At 43.1% G+C, this 22,842-nt stretch overlaps 1 protein-coding gene across 1 annotated transcript in view; it reads left to right on the forward strand.

The window, feature by feature from the left end:
• LOC101104557 (aldehyde oxidase 1) overlaps positions 1–22,842 on the forward strand; it is a 69,576-nt gene that overhangs the window by 36,855 nt on the left and 9,879 nt on the right. The window contains exons 20-29 of the mRNA XM_004004810.5: positions 333–429; positions 3,972–4,096; positions 6,246–6,379; positions 8,330–8,417; positions 11,912–11,998; positions 12,816–13,007; positions 14,717–14,944; positions 19,771–19,866; positions 21,759–21,887; positions 22,582–22,656. Coding sequence (XP_004004859.2) covers positions 333–429; positions 3,972–4,096; positions 6,246–6,379; positions 8,330–8,417; positions 11,912–11,998; positions 12,816–13,007; positions 14,717–14,944; positions 19,771–19,866; positions 21,759–21,887; positions 22,582–22,656 — 1,251 coding nt within the window. The remainder of the gene's footprint in view (positions 1–332; positions 430–3,971; positions 4,097–6,245; positions 6,380–8,329; positions 8,418–11,911; positions 11,999–12,815; positions 13,008–14,716; positions 14,945–19,770; positions 19,867–21,758; positions 21,888–22,581; positions 22,657–22,842) is intronic.

Consider the following 22,842-nt stretch of genomic DNA (forward strand, 5'->3'; position numbering starts at 1 on the left):
AAGTCCCTGTGCCTTGTTACCCTGGCTGCATAACATGGGCTGTGGAATGAGGAGAATAATTGGCCTGGAAACAGTTCCACCACCTTGGTGCTGGGTGTTTTCTAAGCAGTTTTTTTTTTGTTTTTTTTTTTTTGACTCAATGAGGACATTTGCTTTTGCTCCATGGAGAGTCTCTCTGCAGCATGGTTCTTAACCCAGTTCATGGGGTCCTGACGAGACTGCATGTGATGCCAGAGCAAGAGAAGCACTGCCCAGACTCAGATTGATCCAGCACCATATGTGGCTGCTGCTGTGGGGCTGGTGGGGGGCTCACTCTTCTGTTCTCCTTCTAGGAAGCTATACAAAACAAGTCCTTCTTTGAGCCAGAGAGGAAACTGGAGTATGGAAATGTGGATGAAGCGTTTAAAATGGTGGATCAAATTCTTGAAGGTAAAACTATCTTTAACAAATGATGAGAGAGGAAGCGGTCCTGGATCGCCCTTGCCATGGCTCCGGGTGTTAGTTATACAGATGGTGTCTGTTTTCCCAAAGGTCGGGAAACTGAGGCTCAGAGTGGTTAAGGAGCAGGACCACAGTCATGTTAGACAGCAGCCACTACTGCTGCTATTAGTCATGTTAGACAGCAGGCGCCATGAAACACTGCAGATTGATAGCTTTCGTAAGGATTTCCAAGGTCCACGTTTCTTTCTCTGTCATCCGTTCTGATTTCTCCTTCACCCCTCTCCATCTCTGCTTTCTCCTTCCTTTCCTCTCTTCCTCCTTGTCCCCTTCCCTTACTTCCTTGCAGACTTCCTTTCATTACATATGCTGCTGCTAAGTCGCTTCAGTCGTGTCCAACTCTGTGCGACCCCATAGACAGCCTCCCACCAGGCTCCCCCGTCCCTGGGATTCTCCAGGCAAGAACACTGGAGTGGGTTGCCAGTTCCTTCTCCAGTGCCTGAAACTGAAAAGTGAAAGTGAAGTTGCTCAGTCGTGTCCAACTCTTAGCAACCTCATGGACTGCAGCCTACCAGGCTCCTCTGTCCATGGGATTTTCCAGGCAAGAGTACTGGAGTGGGGTGCCATTCCCTCTTGGAAAATAGTTGACTTGAGCTTTCTAACAAAATTCTTGTAACTTTTTGTTTTGAAATAGTTTGAAATTTCAGGAAAGTTGCAGGAACATTAAAGAAACTCCTAATTATCCTTTACTCAGATTCCCCAATAAACATTTCACTAAACCTGCTTTATTGTTCTCTCTGTGTGTGTATATCTCTCTGCCTCTGTCTCTTTGCCTGTCTGCCTGTCTGTCTGTGTCTATATGTATTATATTCCTGTGCCCCTTGGAACTGGAAGATCCAGGGCAGCCTAGGAATCTATTTTTCATGAATTTTAACAGTGCTCTAGGTGACTCTCAGGATTAGTAAAATCTGGCAAACACTCAGTGGTGAGTTTATTTTGTGGGAGAGAAGGCAGGAGCATTTCTGCACAGAGTCCATGGTGAGAGTGTCTTAGAAATACTGATACTGACAGCAGTTCCTCCACTTGCTCCATAATATGTCCATGCCCTGTTTGCTCCATAATATGTTTCTGTGTGAGAATTTGATTATTGTGTTTGTCCTTGACATGTCATTTAATTATTTCATTTAGTTAGGTAAGTTGTTCAATCTATCTCTTTCTTGAATTTTAAGTTGCACATACTCTATAGAGCCCAGCGGTAAAGAATCCACCTTAATGCAGGAGACGTGGGTTTGATCCTTGGGTCGAGAAGATCCCCTAGGAAAGGAAATGGCAACTCACTCGTGTTCTTGCCTGGGAAATCCCATGGACAGAGGAGCCTGGCAGGCCACAGACTATAGGGTCGGGACAAAGCGTCGGACATGACTTAGTGACTGAACAACAGCACAATATCCTATTGATAAGTATAAAAGTGAACAGGAAGCTGTAAAATGGACAATTGTACTGCTTTTAAGTTTTCATTCTCTTGACTCAAAGGGATTTTATTCTTACTCTCCAAATGTTTTGATGAAGGATTTATGACTACTTGTTTCAATGAGAGATAACTGGAGATACTAATCATGATGGTACTTAATCTGCCCCTTAGGAAAACAGATGCCCCAAGAAAAAAGAATATTTAAAAGATGAAATATGTTGAGCATCACATCAAGTCTTGAACTGTGCTCTTGAGGGGAATGATGCCATTGCTGACTTTTACCAACTGTGAAACATATATCTCAGCCTTACATAGTGGCTGTGTCATAGCCCTGGTTGTTGTTCAGTGGCTCAGTCATGGCCGACTCTTGGCGACCCCGTGGACTGTAGCCTGCCAGGTTCCTCTGTCCATGGGATTTCCCAGGCAAGAATGCTGAAGTGGGTTGCCATTTCCTCCTCCAGAGGATCTTCACCACCCAGGAATCAAACCCACATCCTAGAGGGATTTTAAAGAATTTGGTTTACAAATGAGCCCACTAAGGCTGGAGAGACATGAAGTTGACCAGGAATCAAATCTATATAAGTTTCTCACCTCTGAAGTTAACGTTCTCTCCTCTACGTTATGCTGCTTCTCACTCATCTCTGTGAAACCCCACTAGCTGGGGTGGGCTTTACACTGAGAGAGTGGATAACAATCTCCATGGCAGGATTTGCAGGAGAACTCTGAAGCTAAAATGATCTTCCCCATAGCCTGTCCTACTGGGCAGAGTACGGAGAGACTCCTTCATATCTTAATGGCTTTTCGTCTTCAAGGAACTCATTAAAATGTAAATACGCCTGAAGGAATCACTCCTAAGCCCATCCTGGGATAACATTTTATCTCAGGGATTAGTTGAACAAATTGGTTTGCAGCCTAGAGAGTTGTGAGCCACACTGTAGAGTGAGGAGAGGGCACCGTGGGTCCAGGGCTGTGAGGCGGGCAGCACAATGTAACAGGGTCTTAAAATATTGCCCACCTGATGGGTTTAAGCAGAAACAACTCTGTCTAATATTTTTTAGCTCTGTATTTTTTAAACTTAACCACATTAATTCTGGGTGGATAGACGGAATCACTAACATTGTATACCATGGATTTGATCCTACTGACAAATGGGTTTTTGATGTACACTTTCGATAAAAACTTCAACTGAAACTGAGATCCGGGTTCTTGACCTTGTAATCTTTATATGTTATTAAAGAAGTAGAATCTACTTATTCTCCTGTACTCTCTTTATTCAGATTTCAGATAAGATAGGAAGTCCAGATTCTCATATAAAAGGTTTTCTTGGGAATCCCTCTCAAATAATTTACAAATCACTCTTACTGGACACAGTCTTCATTTGTAAAAGTTCTGCTTTCCACCTAACATGATGACCGACACAGTTGTATTCTGTTTTCTTTTTTTTTTACTTCTGTTTTTCATTTTTAGCCCTGTTTTCCAATAGGTTACTCATACACTTTTTAGAATTCTATTTTTATTTATGTATAGTGGTTTGAGTGTGTCTCTTTGTGAATTTCTTTTTTTAGTGGTAGTTCTAGATGTTAAATTTATAGTATATTTGATAGTGACACTTTATTAGTTTAAGTAAATTATAAAAACGCTACCTCCCTTTATCCCTTTACTCTCCCGTATTTATAATATGCATGCATGCTAAGTCACTTCATGTCTGACTTGTGCCTTCCAGAGTCTTCTGTTTCTTTTACTATGTATAATGTCCAGGATAGTTAGCGGCACTTACAAGAAAGAACAGAGAGAGGACTTCTCTTTGCCATAGTATTTTCCTCTGGAAAGTCACATATTCATCCCCAGGACTCTGTGACTTACTGTATTGGCAGATGTAACAAATTCCCCTGCAGAACTCTTAGTTCTCAATAAAAGCTAACTATTGTTATTTGTGGCCCTTCACCATGCAGCCTGCTGCCCAAGCAGAAGCACCGTTGCTGGAATTTCTCCATAATGAGATAACACTTAGGGAGGTGCTATCAGACAGCTTCTTTGATTCTGGTGTATTTTCCTCTAACAGGTGAAATACACATGGGAGGTCAAGAACACTTTTATATGGAAACCCAAAGCATGCTGGTTGTTCCCAAAGGAGAGGATCAAGAAATCGATGTCTATGTGTCTACTCAGTTCCCTAAATACATACAGGTAAGATGGGGCCACATGAAGGGGATGTGGCTAAGTGGTTTCTGCCAACAAGATACAACGAGAACAATTAGAGGTTAAAATGTCATTTTAGAAACTAAAGGAGTTTAGAGTACTAATAGCCATATGCTTTTGGGTGTTAAGATCCATACACCTTTACAACTTTTAAGGTGTTATGAAAGCAGTGGTCTTCTCTTTGTGGACCTGTAACTTTACAACCAGCAAGTCTCTTTTGCTATACTCTTGGCACTGTTAAGACTACAAAAGAAATGATGACACTAGTCAACACAGCTGTATTATATATGTGAAAGTTGTTAAGAGGTAGATCCTAAGAGCTCTTGTCACAGTGAGAAATTTTTTATTTTAATTGTGTCTGTATGAGATGATGGATATTATCTAAACCTACCATGGTGATCAATATATGTAAATCAAGCCATCATGCTGTATGCCTTAAACTTATACAGTGATGTATGTCAATTCATCTCATCCTCTGCCATCCCCTTTTCTTCCTGCCTTCAATCTTGCTTAATAAAACTAAAAAAAAAAAAAATTTTTTTTGACAAAAGTCTGCCCTCCAAAACCTATAGTCACCTAATTCACATGGAGCAATTAGGAAAGAGTATTGAGCAGAATACAGCCAAGTGCTAAATCAGCTAAGTCGGAATTTACAGAGGAGAATTAAGAGAATGGAGGTTCGTGAAGCCCTAGAATTGTCTGGGAAATTCCATGAAGATGAAGTCTTAAGTCTGGATTTACAGTGAGAATGAAGTTTGTCTATAGATGGTGAGGAAAGAGGCCGTTTCCAGGCAGTTCTGCATCAGGATCAAATGTCATGCATGCATTCTTTCAACCATTCGTCCATCCTTTTGGCAAACCCCTTTCGCTGTGTCCTATAGGCCAGGCAGTGTGTGTGTAAAGAGGGAAGAGTAGTACAGACTGCCTATGCTGGAATGGAGGATGTGCCTAGGGGTGAGTTTAAGCATCAGGGTGGAAGTAAGGGGAATTGCCACTGGTGTCTTGATTCAGTAGGTCACAAGGAGCCAGTGTCATTACCAGAGCAAGTGGGAATGTGGAGAATGAGGCCTCTGAGAAGGGCTGGGCAAATTCCACTTCAGTCCTGTTCTGCTCCTCACTCCTTGAGTGACCTTGGGCTTATCACCTCACTCTTCTTGGGCTCCCCACCTACACCAGCCTGGCACTCTGTGACTACCAAGAGAGCTGGGATGGGGAGGTGGTGGGAAGGAGGCTCAGGAGGGAGGGGATATATGTTTATATGATATATATATATATATATATATATATGTATGACCAATTTGCACTATACGGCAGAAACCAACACAATATTGTAAAGCAATTATCCTCCAATTTAAAAAAAAGTAAAATGAAAAAGACTTAATGACCTCAGACATTAGCGTGGCAAGGAAGAACAAGACCTAGATCCAGGGAAGACCTGCTAGCCAACTTCATCCAAATGGGAAGTGAGGGATGCTCACTGTCCAGTAGAGACAGTGATGTGCAAGGAAAAGACCCAGTCTGAGAAAGGCTTGGAAGACCACAAAATCTCATTGCTGCAGGAAAATATCTATAGGAGTCAAGTCTGAAAAGGACACCTTATGTGTAGTTCATGAAGGAAAAAAAATTTTTTTTTACTTTTATCATCACAAAAATATCTCATTGATATTGAAAGGACTTTTTTTTTCTTTCCTGAGTGCATGCTCAGTCATATCCGACTCTTTGTGACCCGTGACCCCTTGGACTCTAGTCCCCTAAGCTCCTCTGTCTAAGGGATTTTCCAGGCAAGAATACTGGAGTGGGGTGCCCTTTCCTACTCCAGGGGATCTATCGGGCCCAGGAGTCGAACCAGCATCTTTTGCAATTCCTACATTTGGCAGGCGGTCTCTTTACTGCTGTGCCACCTGGGAATTCCATTGAAAAGACTATGTAATATAAATGATAGTTTTCGCACTGTCATTACAGCCAAATACTACCGAGATCAGCCTGGATGCCTGCTTAGGTTTTTGGAAATCATCCTATTGTTTAGTACAGCCACAGAGTTTGAGTATTACATACATTAAGCAATCAAAACGTGTAAGAGTGACCCACTCCCTTGCTGCATGGGAGTCAGATTAATGAAAACTGTTATCATTCACAGGACATAACTGCTGCAGTCTTGAAGGTCGCAGCTAACAAAGTCATGTGTCACGTAAAGCGTGTTGGCGGGGCCTTTGGGGGGAAAGTGACAAAAACTGGCGTCCTGGCAGCCATCACTGCATTTGCTGCAAACAAGTAAGTGGAGAAAATCTGTTCGATAGACTAAAAATCAAATGAGGACACGTTGAATATTCTCAACATTGTGGAATCTCAACACTGAGGAAGAAGCTGAGTCAAGGTTATTTAAAATAACGTATAATGTACAAATGCACAAATCGCTGGCTTATTATGACTTCTTTATTTTATAATCTCAAGCTACATAGTATAAGAACAAAAATGAGGATAAGTTACTGAAAAGAATAAAAACCACAGTTAAAAAATGTGCCTGGAGAGTAGACAGAAGCAGATCCTGAAAAGATGAGATTACTTCTCCTTAGCACCTGTATATATATATAAATGTATATATAATTATGCAGGTCAGTTCAACCTTTTGCAGTAGATATTTGTATTGATCCGTGTATCTATATATATTGATATATAGATATATCTCAAAAGGTTCATATATGCATATAATTAGATATAAAATACATCTCAAAATGTGTGTGTATATATATTCCCTTAATTTCAATGGGTGTTTTGCTTTCTTTACACTTGCGTGCATGCTCAGTCGCTTCAGTCGTGTCCAGCTCTTTGCCACTCCGTGGACTGTAGCCCTCCAGGCTCCTCTGTCCATGGCCTTCTCCAGGCAAGAATACTGGAGTGGGTTGCCATGCCCTCCTCCAAGGGATCTTCCCGACCCAGGGATGGAAGCCTCATCTCCCTTGGCTCCTGCATTGCAGGCAGATTCTTTACTGCTGAGCTACCAAGGAAGCCCCTTTGTTATGCTTGCATTTATTTATAGTACCATTTTCCCTTAAGGGTATCAACACATAACCAAAGAAAATTGTCTTTGGAGCAGGCACATGTAGAAGGCTGAATTTCTTTGCTAAGTAATGTAGGTCAACTCTTCTGTCCCATGACACACGAAGACCTTGATTCCAGACCCGCCCTGTCAGGGAGTACTTGGCAGGCAGACACCTCCCGAATTCCTCCATTTGTTCGGTTCAGTTCAGTTCAGTCGCTCAGTCGTGTCCGACTCTTTGCAACCCGATGGACTGCAGCACACCAGGCTTCCCTGTCCATCACTGAATCCTGGAGCCTACTCAAACTCATGTCCATTGCGTCAGTGATGCCATCTAACCATCTCATCCTCTGTCATCCCCTTCCCCTTCTGCCTTCAATCCTTCCCAGCATCAAGGTCTTTTCCACTGAGTCAATTCTTTGCACCAGGTGACCAAAGTATTGAAGTTTCAGCTTCAGCATCAGTCCTTCCAGTGAATATTCAGGACTGATCTCCTTTAGGATGGACTGGTTGGATCTCCTTGCAGTCCAAGGGACTCTTGGAGTCTTCTCCAACACCACAGTTCAGAAGCATCAATTCTTTGGTGCTCAGCTTTCTTTATAGTCCAGCTCTCACATCCATACATGACTACTGGAAAAACCATAGCTTTGACTAGACGTACTTTGTTGGCAAAGTAATGTTTCTGCTTTTTAATATGCTGTCTAGGTTGGTCATAGTTTTTTTTCCAAGGAGCAAGGGTCTTTTAATTTCATGGCTGCAGTCACCATCTGCTGTAATTTTGGAGCCCCCAAAAATAAAGTCTGTCACTGTTTCCATTGTTTCCCCATCTATTTGCCAAGAAGTGATGGGACCAGATGCCATGCCTCCATTTGTAACCATCTCTAATGTGGCCCTGGGACTGTTTGCCCATCATGGAGGTTGTCATCCCAGTGGGAAACCACCCCAAAGCAATACCCTAGAGCCCCTCCCATGAGTAGTGATTGCCAGGCACTGTTCCCCGACCCAGAGGAGGGGAGGCCGTGGTGTCTGCCTGAGAATCGCACAGTGGGGCTCAGGGGGTCACTCTGTTGTTCTGTGATGTGTGTGGCTTGCACTCAGGCTCCTGTTAGGAGTTCCATAAACCCTGGATAATTCCAATTTGGTAAAAGAGTTTACTTCTCCTGATTCTTTTTCTTCTGTGTTAGACATGGTCGTCCAGTCCGCTGCATTCTAGAACGAGGAGAAGACATATTAATAACTGGAGGCCGCCACCCTTACCTTGGAAAGTATAAAGTGAGTTGAGGTGGGGGTGGGGGCTTTGTGTTGAAATATAACATTGCAGAAAGGCAGAGGGCAGCATCTGGCTACTCTAATGGGGATTAACAAGGAGCAAATCAAGAAACTGTGCTTCAACTTTCTCTTCCTTGTGCTCACTATTACTGGCTGGTTCAGTGAAGCTTCTCTGCTTTGCCCAAAGATGTCAGTTTGTAAAAAAATTACTAGCTGGTAATTGACTGCTACAGAGTGCAAAACTGGAAACATAGGAGTATGTACATACTTCCATAAAAGTAGATCTGATAATCACACTATTCCCAAATTTTTATATGTGGGTGGTAAAAATAATTTCCATAACAGTAATGTTATGGAAATTGCAGTTGTTTGCCAACAGGTTTTTCATTTTTCAGTATGTCAAGGGTATTTCCCTGGTGGCACAGATGGTAAAGAATCTGCCTGCAATGCAGGAGACTCAGGTTCAATCCCTGGGTCGGGAAGATCCCTTGGAGAAGGGAATGGCTAACCTCTCCAGTATTCTTGTCTGGAGAATTCCATGGACAGAGGAGACTGGCAGGCTACAGTCCATGGGTTCTTAATGAGTCGAACACAACTGAGCGACTAACACAGTTTTCATTTTGGTTAAACTCTGTCCCAGAAATTCCTAATTCTTAGAAAAATTTCCATAGCAGAAAATAAGTATTCTTTTGCTTTATAAAAATAAGTTTACTTGTCAGAGTGGGCTAACTGAAAACTCTTAGGGACTTAGACCTTTTTTGTGTTAATTGTTGCTCAAGTAACAGCCCAGTGCAATCATTGGAGGGTGCGAGTGGGGGGAGATGAGAGAACTCTGCTACTCATTCACAGACTCAATTATTTTTTATCTAACAATAGCACCATCATCCCCTCAGATTTAAATCTACTAAATTAAATAAAATTTAAAATTCATTTCCACAGTTGCATTAACTGTATTTCAAGTGCTCAGAAACCACCTATGGCTAGTGGCCGCCATATTGGACATGTAGATAGAGAACACTGCCATCATCACAGGAAGTTCCATCAGATAGCACTGCTCTAAATACTCTTTGTCTTCCCCTGGCCCTTCTGCAAAGGATGAAAGACAAGGGAAGGGAAGAGAGGGGGAACAGAAGTGTCATATGGGAGATGTTTTAAGCACCAGGCCTGGAAGAGTTGGTCCTTTCCTTAATCAACATATTAATGGCCAGAACTTTGCCACCTACCTGCAAGGGAGGATGGGAAATGTAGTCTTCCAATGTGCCCAGGATGAAAGACAGCAGGATTTGTTAAACACGTTGCATCATTTCTACCACAACTAGTGTACCTGTTAGAAGGTAATGAATGGATCTTTTTCAACTTATATTCACCTTAAGCTATATTTTGAATTTGGTTTAGTTCAGTTGAAATTAATTGAGGAAACCTTTGTCCTAAAGGAGATAACATTTTAGTAGTTGAGGGAGAAATGAGACTTATACATATGAAATCATTATGAAAGCATAATAATCTCATGTTAAAACTATGGCGAGAGATGAGTATGGGCTGGAGTGTATACAGGATACTTCTTAGAGAAGGTGAAATGTAAATGACCTTTAAGAATGGATGGGCAGAAAGAAGTCATACCAGGTGGTGGGACAGTAGCAGCATAAATGCAGAGGTGAGTTACATGTGGCATGATTATTAGGAACAGGAGTAAGGGGAGAAGGAGAATCAGAACCCCAGAGTGCTTACTGGAAAGTAGTAGAAAGTAAGGTTAGTTGGGTTAGGTGATGACAGTTTCAGAGTGACCTGAGAATCCCAGGATGCAGGTTTAAACTTGATCTCATAAAGAGTGAGACTGAGTAGATCCTTGACCAGTCAAGAGTCATAGCCAAACATGAGTATTTTGGGGGGAAAATAGGATGACACTGGGCAGGATGGCTTAGGGAGACAAGAGAATGAAGGCAGGCAGACCACCAAGAGGCAACTGATGTGTTCAGACATGAAGCAGTTGGGGTCTGAGCTGCGACAGTAAGATGTGGAAAGAGATGGGTCCCAGAGCTATTATGGTATAAAATAAAATAGAATTTGGTGACAGACTTAGCAAAATATAATGGAGAAAAACAACCACAAGCATGACTCAGAGGTTTCTAGAAGAAAGAGCCAAGTTGGATGAGGAAACAGTTTAGAGGGACAGTGATGAGTTTATTTGTGTATTTCAGAAAGAAGTGACCACGGGATATTGTTGTGGGAATGTCCTTCATCGATATGGGACTCTATTGAAAAGACTGGATTATAATTACATAAACTGTCAGCATAGTGGTGATTAAGACCATGAGAAAATAATATGTTCTGATGGAGGGTGGTGTGAGGATAGGAGATGATATTAATAGTATTTATAATAATATTAGTAGTCATTTATATTTGGGAAACTTGCTAGGTTTCAGTCACTTACCTGTGATTTTCTGCATTACCTTATTTACTGCCATGTCACAGATAGTCAGAGAGGTTATATAACTTGCTTGAGATCATAGAGTGGGTTTCATGGCAGAATGAGGACTCAAGCTTAAACTGCTGAATTCATAGTTTCTGCCCTTGATTTTGGTTTGAATTTGGTTCAACAAAAATCATTAAAATGAACTTTACTAAGTTCAGAAACATTGAATACATTTTAAAAGCAAGGAAGATATTTATTAAAAGACCTCTAGCAGCACCAAATGCTGCTGAGAGTTGTGATGAAACTGGGCCCTATATGGGTAAATTGTGTGGAATAGTAATACATTATGTGCAGGACACCAGATTTGGAGATTACAAGATCGCTGACTTTAGGGGAGAAGGTTTTGGTGGAAATATGAGGATGGAAGCTAGAATTCCAAGAACTAATGGCGAAAATGAGAGGTCAAGAAATATGCAGTTGATTTGGAGAAGACTGAACGGTAGTGACAGGTTAAACGAGGGGTTTTTATTTTGCTTTTATATCTTTCTCTACCCTTTCTTTTTATTATTATTACTTTTACTTTTTACTATCTTAACCATTTCTATGTGGTTTTGATTTGCATTTCCCTAGTTATTTGTGATGCTGAACATGTTTCCATGTGCTTATTACACATTTTGTATATATTCTTTGGAGAAATGTCTATTCAAGTCCTTTGTTTATTTTTTAAGCAGGTTGTTTGGGGTTTCTTGTTGTTGAGTTGTAAGAGTTCTTTATACATCCCAGATATTAACCCCTTATCATATACATGGCTTGCAAATATTTTCTTCCATTCTCTGGATTGCCTTTTCACTCTGTTGATGGTGTCCTTTGATACATGGAACTTTTAAATTTTGATGTAGTCCAATGTATCTCTTTTTGTTTTGTTGCCTATACACTTTTGGTGTCTTATCCAAGAAAATGTCAAATCCAATGTCATAAAAAATGTTCATCGATATGTAGACGGTTCACCAGTGACAAAGTAAAGTACACTTTAGAGAGACTTGGCACCCAGCACCAGGATCAAAGGTCCATTCTCTTTCCCCAGGTTGGATTCATGAATGATGGCAGAATCTTGGCCCTGGATATGGAGCATTATAACAATGCTGGTGCCTTCCTGGATGAGTCATTATTTGTAAGTGTTTTAATGAGCAAATGCACATTCTGGAAAGTGTTGCATAAAATGATTTAATTAAGAAAAATGTTCAATGGTTAAATGATATTTAATTATAAAAGCCTAAATATTCTCATTGCCAGGAGCAAGTAGCCACATGTTACTTACTGGTGCCCCCAAAGATATTGGCTAAGTCTACATCTGTGTGTTATCTCCATGTTTCCCAAATTTTAGAGCTCTTTTCCCAAATGCAAGCATTAGACCTTAACCTTGACCCTATTGATATTTTAAACTGGATAATTCTTTGTAGTAGGGGCTGCCCTGTGCATTATAAGATATCTAACAATATCACTGACCTCCACCCAGTACGTGTCAGTGGCTCAGCCACCCTCCAGACTTAACAACCAGAAATATTTCCAAACATTGGCGAATGTCCCAGGGAGGAAGACGGAGAAATTGCCCCTGGTCGAGAACCAATGCATTAGATCAAATATCATTTTTTTTCCTGTTTTTCAAGATATCTTATTCACTACATTCTGTAGACTGAGTTGATGAATGCTTCAAAGACTTTGGAAAGTTTTAAAACCTGGGTGGGGGGGAGATGCATTAGCTCTAATATGAAAATTAAAAAATAACTTTAAAAGAAAAATTATTCAAATCCTTAAAAATCATTTTACAGCAAAAAATGCATTTAATTTGAGACATGGGTCAAGGTTAGTGTGTTTGATATGATACAGAGAAGGTTGTTCATTTCTGGCTTGGTTTTGATCTGAGGTCTCAGGATGGTAAAACAGGCCCAGAAGGTTGAGGGTCTTATGTCAACTCTGGATTTTCCCAGGTAATAGAGATGGGACTTCTGAAATTGGAAAATGCCTACAAGTTTCCCAACCTGCGCTGCCGGGGGTGGGCGTGCAGAACCAACCTTCCGTCCAACACGGCTTTGCGAGGGTTCGGCTTTCCCCAGGCAGGGCTGATCACCGAAGCCTGTATCACAGAAGTGGCAGCCAAATGTGGGTTGCCCCCTGAGAAGGTAATGCTGAATTTGTCTCACAAAGGATAATGAATTTTAGAGGTGGGAGGGCCATTGGAGGTCTTCATGTTGAGGAATTTGAGGTCCACGGGGGCTACATGATTTGCTGGAGTTAACCCAGCTGACTGGTTAATACAGAGCAGGACTCTAGAGTTCAGGGGCCCTTGTCTTACTCAGGTTCCTCCTCAGAAGTCATGGGAGAAGGTACTGAGGCATGAGCGCTGGATTCATTGGTAGTGAGAAGTCTCTATTGGTCGGGGGTATAATTGCTACCAACAAGTTCTGTCAAAGCCTGTTTTCCTCTGCTTCCTTAACATCGCAGGCAGCTGCCATTTGAGTCATTTCAATTACTTAAATGGTCTTCTTTTGGTTCTGAAAGTCTTGGGCCAATATTCATTCACGCGCAAGTTCAGTTCCCTTCCCAGGATCCTGGCATGGCGTTAGGGTGGGAAGACGGTGCACTCTCTGCCCCTTTCACCTCCCCTGTGCCTTCTGCTCAGGTGTTGGGCAGGGAGGAGGAGGAGAACCAGGGCAAACAGACAGCATTTCTGCCACTGGCTTCTCCCAGTAAGCTCTCTGTCCTCTTCTTGGTTAGTTGAAGCCACTCTTTGAGTATGTAATCTCTTGGCTCCCTTTCTGCCAGCTCTCTTAGAAATGGACAGTTCCCTGTGAGAATTAAATTTCCAACTGATCCTGAAGCCCCTGCCTCCTTGCCCGCTGCTGCCTGGAAAGCCCAGGTCCCCAGTGCATCCATCTCCTTCTACCCTCCCCCGGCCCCGCACAGGAGTCTGGGTCCATAGGCCGGAGCCATCGTCTTTCTGCTTTGAACTTGTAGGGAGCCCTTAACCCTCCCTTCCTGGCCGTCTCACCACAGCCTCCTTCCCAGATATTCTGGCACATTGGTAGCGGTTGGAGGAGGATCAGCAAATGACCTCCCTTCACCCCCAGGGAATATAGAGGGGAGAGGAGCCATCCTTGAAAAGACCACCTTCTCTCAACAGCTCACTGACATCCAGCTCTCCTTTTATAGTGATCTGGGAATTTGGGGAGGGGAAGGTGGGAAGAAGATAGGCCTGTAAGGCTCCTGTCAGCTTGGAGAGTGGCCGGCCCTAACTGCTGAGAATGTGATCAGCGGGGAATGTGAGGCACTTGACCTTTTGTTCTCAAAAACTGGTGACTAACAGCCTTCGTTGCCAGTTCCTATCTGGGAATTCAGAAAGAATTCTACTCAGTGCTTCCAACGTCCTGAGATAGAATTTTTTTTTTTATTGGATTTTCATCCTAATTATAAGTTTTAGTTAAACAAACTTTAATATTTTCATGTTTGCAAGTGTGTGGTCTTCTCTTGCCAAAGCATCTGGAAGATATCAGTCATGTGGATCATGTAGGCTGTAAATTAAACTCAGCATTGCCTTTCAACAGACACAAGCACACCTAGAATTAAGGAGTCTACAGCATATCTAGACTGTATTGAGTTATATAAGAAGCATAAAGAAAGGAGTCCTGCCTTTGAACTTACGCAAGAGCAGCTTCAAAAGCATTTAAGTGCTAACACATTAGATAGAAGGTCTGAGTAGAGGAAGAAGGGAATTTTGAGCTCAGTTTGCATTTTCTAGAATGAGCAGAATTTGACTAGAAGGACAATGGGTGGAAGAGACTATGTCGGCCGAGTGCCTCCTCAACCCTTTCGGTTCCCTTCTCTTTTGTAGGTCCGAACAGTAAACATGTACAAGGAAATTGATCAAACACCCTACAAACAGGAGATTAATGCCAAGAACCTGATCCAGTGTTGGAAAGAATGCATGGCCACGTCTTCCTACACCCTAAGGAAAGCAGCTGTGGAGAAATTCAACTCGGAGAATTACTGGAAGAAGAAGGGGCTGGCAATGGTCCCCCTGAAGTTTCCTGTTGGCGTTGGATCAGTTGCTGCTGGTCAGGTGAGTTCTTCACACAGACAAATGCAAAGGTGTTGAGGAAACTTTCCGTGAAGGTAGATATGGTTGTGCTCTCCAGTTGTTAAACTTCTCCAGAGTGGTGCTCTGTCCAATAGGTTCTCTCCAGAGGAGACAAGAGCTGCTTTGCCCACTGTACCAGGTTGGTGACAAGCATTCTTGCTAGGAAATTAGGAGACCTGGCATCTACTCTAGGCCCTGGCTTTAAACAGCTGAGTCAGCTCACTCCAGATCACTTAATATAAAATAAGCCTAGGGACCACCCACTTCCTAGGTGGCACTAGTGGTAAAGAATCCACCTGCCAATGGAGGAGCTGCAGGAGACTCTGGTTTGATCCCTGGGTCAGGAAGGTCCCCTGGAGAAGGGCACAGCAACACACTCCAGTATTCTTGCCTCAAGAATTCCACGGACAGAGGAGCCTGGTGGGCTAGAGTCCATAGGGTTGCAACGAGTTGGACACCAGTGACCCCTAAGACTCCTCTTCAGCTACTCTGATTCTGTGAGGTAGAAACAGGAAGTGAAGTAAAAACAGGAAACTGCAGGGCGCTCAGTGCCCCTCCCCTTTTTGGTGGTGCTCAGTTGCTAAGTCATGTCTGACTCTTTGCGACCCCATGGACTGCAGCACACCAGGCTTCCCTGTTTGAGCAAACTCCCCATCTCCTGGAGTTTGTTCAAATTCATGTCCATTGATGATGGTGATGCCATCCAACCATCTCATCCTCTGTCACCACCTTCTCCTCTTGCCCTTAATCTTTCCCAGCATCAGGGTCTTTTCCAGTGAGTCGACTCTCCCCATCAGGTAGACAAAATATTGGAGTTTCAGCTTCAGCATCAGTCCTTCCAGTGAACATTCAGGGTTGATTTCCTTTAGGATTGACTGGTTTGATCTCCTTGTTTTCCAAGGGACTCTGAAGAGTCTTCTCCATTACCACAGTTTGAAAGCACCAGTTCTTTGGTACTCAGCCGTCCTATGTTCCAACTCTCACATCTGTACATGACTACTGGAAAAACCATAGCTTTGATAGATGGACCCTTGTTGGCAAAGTGATGTCTCTGCTTTTTAATACACTGTCTACATTTGTCATAGCTTTCCTTCCAAGGAGCAAGTGTCTTTTAATTTCGTGACTGCAGTCACAATCAGCAGTGACTGTGGCTGCCATTACTTAATATCTGCCCTCCATAGGAGGTTATGTCTGTCTCATTTCCCTTATCAGAAATTTATTTTAAAAAATAGATTAAAAATAACAGTGATTTCTGAACACATACTATGTTGTAAGTTTTTAGATTTTTATTGCATTCAGCCTTAAGGGCAACCTATAAGATTTATAGTTTTAATTTAATGATGAGAATCTGAGGTTCCAAGAGCTTTAATAACTTACCCAGAGTCCCACAGCTGGTGAGAAAGGTGGAATCTGGGCTAGAACTCAGGTCTCAGAGGCCCCATAAGCTGTGCTTTGTCAGCTACATCAAGCTCTCCCCATCCACATTCCCATAGCATCTTCTGATGGGAACTGAAGTGGGATTCAGCTCAGCTGGGAAAAAATCAGACAACTGCCAGCAGTACAGTTGCATCCTCAAAGGCTTCTGAGAAGCTCCGCCGGCCTCCCCCCTCCCCTCCCATCCTTCCCTGAAAACCAGCTTATGTGCTTAAAACATTAAATCAGGGCTGATTCTTGGAGGTGAATTGAGGAGTTTGGGATCAGACAGGCTGCTTCCTGGAAGCTGTACACCGAAAGCCTCTGTTCTGAAGAAAACCAGAGGAGGGAACTAGAGCCCCTTCTGTATATGCAGCCCTTGGTGGAGTGATTTGCAATTTCCCACTTGATTTAACCGCTGTCTTCTTTCTGTTGGCTGGTGTGGTTCTGTTTCATGGAAGGCAGAGCTGAAGCCCACGAGGTTCACCATCTTGCCCAAGGACATCCAACTAGCGAGTGGTAGAACCAGGACTTGACTTCAGGACTGTGCTCCCGACAGCTGAGGGTATCCAACACCCCTCACTTACATTTATTTATTTCCTAGATGGGGGCACTGAAGCACACACGGTATCTAAAGAACCTCTGTATTCCCAGTGCCTGTATATGGCACCTGGCGCAGAAACAGGAACTGTTAGTTCGCTCAGTCGTGTCTGACTCTTTGCGACCCCATGGACTGTAGCCTGCCAGGCAAGAATACTGGAGGGGGTTGCCATGCCCTCCTCCAGGGGATCTTCCCAACCCAGAAATCAAGCCCAGGTCTCCTGCACTGCAGGCGGATTCTTTCCCACTGAGCCACCAGTGAATCCCACTTGGCCCAAAGGCAGAACTCAAACGTTTGAAAGGCTGAGACACTTTGGGAACCTGTGGGATTACCAGAGTACACATCTCACCAGCACGAGCAGTCCTTGGTGGATGGCTTAAATTTCACAGACTAGGTTCCCAGCTGATATTGGAGAGCCATCTGTTCCTGCACACCAGTTGTGCTGATTTCATAGACGTTGCTTGGCGGAATTATCTTTGTGGCACTCACAATGAACCAGCCATTGGTACTGCTTGGCTGAACCAAATTTGATATGTTAAGTGGCCCAAGAAGACTGCAGCAGCACATGGGACAGATTACTCAGCCATCTCAGATAGAAAGGCTGCCCTGCCCCCAGGGTCACACAGGGAAGAAATGCAGAGTCCTCTGTGATTGTTGCCCAGTCACGTGTACCAGCTACAAATGTCACCCACAAGCAACTTCTGAATTGCTTGCAGAGCCAAGGAGGCCAAATAGAGAATTTACAAGCTTGAGGAACAGCTTGAATGGCTATACCGTTGCCAATTCATTCATCAAACTTTAATGGAGGTACTGTGTTACTCTGCACGGGTACCTTAGGACACTGGGCTTTCCTTCCGGGGGGGGGGGGGGGGGGGGGGGGTTTACATTCTATCAGAGTACAGAGAAGTCCACAGAGTGGAGTCCAGGAGCAGCCACTGCAGCTGGCAACCCTTGCTGTCTGGTGCTCAATCCCCCAGGGAAGCCTGCGCTGGGCACTCTATAGAGGATATCATTCCTTATCTTTGTTGTTTTGAGAATAAATGGCCAGGAGCACAAGACAGTGTTTCCAGGACTGACTCGTCAACAGACAGGAAAACCTGCTCTGTTGTGTCTGCCCATGATTATTATGACAACGATGCCTTTCCTAAGGTTCTAAGTTTCTCCCTTGGGCAGTGAGTGTATGTGCCTTTGTCCTCAGAGAAAGTGCTCCTGTGTCCCCATTTCCTGTGTACATCCCTCGGCTGTTGACCAGGTGGACAGAGCGAGCACACGTTCACTGTCAGAGTGCCTGACTTGGAATGATGATGGCTTCTGAGCATTGTTCACTGGAGTAGTGTGAACCTTCAGATGCCAACGAAGAGGCAGTTCTCCTGGTGGCCCATGGCCCACGGGTGACTATAACAGCCTTTCTGGTGGGCAAAGAATCCATCTAGGAATACAGCCCTTTCCTTGGGCATATCCGATGATTGGGTTGACCCAATTCGTCAACTTTCACTTTTGACCAGGGTTGTTTAGAGTGGTAGAGGACCCACCTGCCAATGCAGGAGACAGAAGAGATGTGGGTTCAATCGCTGGGTCAGGAAGATTCCCTGGAAGAGGGCATGGCAACCCACTCCGAGCAGAGGAGCCTAGTGGGCTACAGTCCATGGGGTCACAAAGAGTTGGACATGACTGAAGCGAATTAGCACACACCTATGAGTAATGTAAGGTTTACTAAAATTTTAGCTTCAATAAATGGAAATTAGCTTGTTACCAGAATTTTCTGAAGACTTGACTTTTCAAATCCCAGACCATTATACCACTCTGCTTAGAAGCTTAGATATTAAGAAATCTAGCTGGTAGCTTTCAGTGACACCTCTCCTCCCCGCAACCAGCTGACCCAGGAAGCAGCTGCAAAGGTGTGCCTTGTAAGCCTCCTGAACCACAATGGAACCACAAGAAGCATTTTCTCTAGGACCAGTGGCTGTTAGTATTGCTGTTACACTGGAGACTCAGAGAAAAGAAGCCTTTCACATTTTTTGCAGTCTCTTGGGATTTCTCAGTCTCCCAAGACATCTCCATAGCCCCTAGTGTATGCACAGGCAGGCTTGGCAAGAAGGCACTTTGCTATTGATTGTAAAATATGCTTAGCTTAGAGCCTGGTGTTCTGATCATAGCAGCCTTTTATTCTATGTTAGCTGTTGTTTCCTTCTGTATCCCTGTGGGCAGCTCTGCAGTTAGATAATATTGCTTCCAAGTTCTTTTCCAATTCTAAAGCCCTGTAATTCTGAGCCAAGATGATTGCAGGCAGGCTCAGCACATTTTGTAGCAAAAAAAGTAATATCTATCTGCCCCATCTTATTTGGATTTTTATTTTTGCGTATCTATTACACACCTACAACTGTAAGGATATGTGTTCACGTAAACAAGTCTTTCCCTTCTCCCCCAAACAATCTATATGTGACTTTGCATTTAAAACAGATGGCCTCTCCCTCAAAACCCCCTAACTTAGATTATTGTTCCACCCTGGGTCAGAGGGATCTTTGAAGGTACCAGGGCCTCAATTGCCCTCCAGAGGAAATAGTAGCGTAAGCAGCATAAACCTGCCCCAGAGTCACAGCCATCCAGCAACAGGCTGGCCCTGCCCTGTACCACTTGCCCTGGCTCTGCTCAGCGCGATGAGGGGTTGCCTATATGTATTGTGGCAGAGATGGAAGGACAGGTTACTTCCCAAGGGAAATATCTTCTATTTGATAAGATATAAGATAATATCAATAAAAAAGATCATAGCAATTGTTTCCTTTTTTTTGCTTAGGCTGCTGCCCTGGTTCACATTTATCTGGATGGGTCTGTGCTGGTGACTCACGGTGGAATTGAAATGGGGCAGGGGGTCCACACTAAAATGATTCAGGTAAGAATGCAAGTCATTGGATGAAGCTGGATGTGTGCTTGTGGATGTGTGTATAAGGGAGAAACGAGGGGTATACATTTTCTATCCCAAAATAAAAAGGATTGGAGACTTTAACTTTGACTGCTTCAACGACTAAGCTCTTCGCAGAAACGGGGTAATCAAGCCAGTTCGGTAACTGACCCTCCTAAAAGAATGTGGCAGAATAGGCTGTGGTTGTCTTGTTGCTAAAGAAGGTCATAGATCATTTGCTGCTTCCCTTTGAATGTATTAACAAATGTGTTGGGGTTTCTGATTTTTTTTTTTTTTGAAACTTTGCTGAGAAATAAAAAGATGTGTAAATTCTGATGCATTGCATTATTTTTTGCCATTTTTATAGTAGGACTCTGAACAACTGGTGATATAAAGCACATTTGATAATTCTAACCAAACTATCACTTTTCTTTTGGCTCAATTATTTTAGAATAAGTTTTAGCTGTTTCTATTTTGATAATAATTATAATATTACAGATTATAAAACATTTGAAAAGGAAACCTTTTTTTTTTTAACCCCGCACACTTTTACCACTTAGCAGTAAGTGGTAAAAGTGTTTTGTGGTTTTTCTAATTTGACTTTTTTTCTTTTTCAATGACTTTGACTTTCCTTTTTCAAAAAACCACAAGCACTCTATTTGCATAATTTTGTATCTTGGTTTTTTCCACCTATCTTGGTATTGAAGGAGCATTTCCTCCTGTCATTAAGAATTTTTTGCAATCATAATTTTTAATGTTGCATGTGGATGTATGTATAATTCACTTAACCATCCCCAGTTGTTAAACACTCTAGTGGACACTTTTGTCCATAAGCCTGTGAGCAAATCAATGACTGTTTTTTAAAATAAGTTGTCAGGAATGGAATTACTAGGTCATAGAATAAATCTTAAATCATTTGGCACTTATTACCAAATTGTTTTCCAGAAAGTATCCATCATATTATACCACTAGCCAACATTCTATGTTACGGACTGTTAAAAAAAAATCCTAGATAATGTGATAGATGAAATTACCTCATTATTGCTTTAATTTGCACTTTTCTGATTATAGGGGTGCTGATTATATATTTTCTTTCATGTTATCACTCGCTTGAGAATTGTCTGGTCATTGCTTTTTCCCTCTCTGAGGTGAGATTTAAGTGTTTTCCTTATTGAGTCACCAGAAACCTGTCTGTTCTAAGCCTATACACTTTCTGCAGACAGTCTTCTGAGAGCCAGTGACAGGGAGGGTTCTGTATACTTATGCTGTTGCCCTAGTTGTTGGCAAACTCTACTAAGCCATACTGCTAGCGGGAAAGAGAATCTGGGACCAGCTGAGACTAGTAGTATGATTTTTGCTCCATCACTAAACGCAAAGGAAGAATGTAACAGCCAGCTAAGTCCTTATGCCAGCCAATGGCACTGGCACCATTTACTTCTGGGATCTCAAGTTGGCACTGTTGCTTTAACAAGGCCATTGTCCTCTTTCTGGAGCATCTCCAGAAATCTGGATAAAGCATCTCCTCTCTGATGAAGTCAGCTTTGCAAGAACTGTGCAGAGGTGTAAGAGAGGCCTCAAAGGTGTTGATTTCATGATGATGAAGTTATAAAGCATTTCTTCCTGCCTTGACTTTGGAGGGCTCACCTCCTCTATAGGGTGCTTTTGTACAAAAGAAAGTCAAAGAAGAAAGTGTGTTCAGGGCTGTAGGGGCCAGACCAGCTGCAGGGTTTTAGACAAGAGGGACTTCTTGTGGCTGGAGGGAATCATGGTCCTGTCACTGGTCTCTGCTGGGTGTGGAGGGCTCCACATACATGCTACCATGGGGTATATGCACAGGTCTATGCCTAACCAAAGAAAAGTGAAAGATCTCTTCTAAAATCCAGGTGGTGAGTCGTGAGTTAAGGATGCCGCTGTCCAGTATCCACCTCCGGGGAACAAGCACAGAAACCATCCCTAATACAAATCCCTCTGGAGGTTCTGTAGTGGCTGATCTCAACGGGTTGGCAGTAAAGGTAAAAATCATTGCAATGGGGCCTAGATCATGAACTCCATCAATGCTGGAGCTCAGATGTTGAGAATCCATCCAGTTCTTGTCTCCTTCTCACCCTTCTTGGGGGAAAACTGAGCCTTCCCCCAGGTTGGGGGCTCAATCAGTATTCAGCACTGGCCATGCTCCCAGGTGGAAAATGCCACCCCCTGTCTCCCTCACTCCCGACAACTCATTGATCCCCACATCCTAATCCATTCTGCCTAGAAATCTCTCTTTCTGGTTCCAGGTAGCAGTATCATGGCTGCTTTGGTTCAAGCTCACGCCTCTTGCCAGGGCCATCACAAGGCTCTGTCTGTCCACCCCAGTTTCCCTGTCTTTCACTCTCACTTCCCGCAGCCAGAGAAAGCTTCCCCACAAAATAAATCTGACCACATTGTGCTTACAAATGGTGGCCAGTAGTTTGCCAACAGTTTTTCTATTAAGTTCTGAGGTCTCAACAGGGCTGTACAAGGCCCCCATCCTAGGTGGTCTGTCTTTAAGACTAGCTCGTGCTTCACCCCTACCCCCATGAGACTTTTCTCATCACCTCTTACAGGGTTGGTCTCTTCCTTCTCCATGTTCCATGGGCCTCTTAAATAAGCCTATGTAAGGTCACTTATCATGTGGTTTTGAAGTTGGTGTTTATGATCATAATTTTAACTGAAAAATTTCCCTAGGATGCTTGTCAGACTCTTCTAAAACGCCTTGAACCCATCATCAGCAAGAATCCCAGAGGCACTTGGAAGGATTGGGTAAGAATTACTGTTTCTGTGTGTAATGTTAGAAAAAAAAAGTAGAGAGAGTGAGAGAGGAATCTGTGAGTCAAATATCAGCCGAAAGGGCACATTAAAAGGTATTACACTTACATTATGATCGAGGCCTTTGGCTTTTGGCTCTCAGCATGTGGAAATCTTTTCATAGGATAATGGCAGAACTCC

The sequence above is a fragment of the Ovis aries genome, chromosome 2 (genome assembly GCF_016772045.2).
Source record: "Ovis aries strain OAR_USU_Benz2616 breed Rambouillet chromosome 2, ARS-UI_Ramb_v3.0, whole genome shotgun sequence".
NCBI classification, from domain to species: Eukaryota; Metazoa; Chordata; class Mammalia; order Artiodactyla; family Bovidae; genus Ovis; species Ovis aries.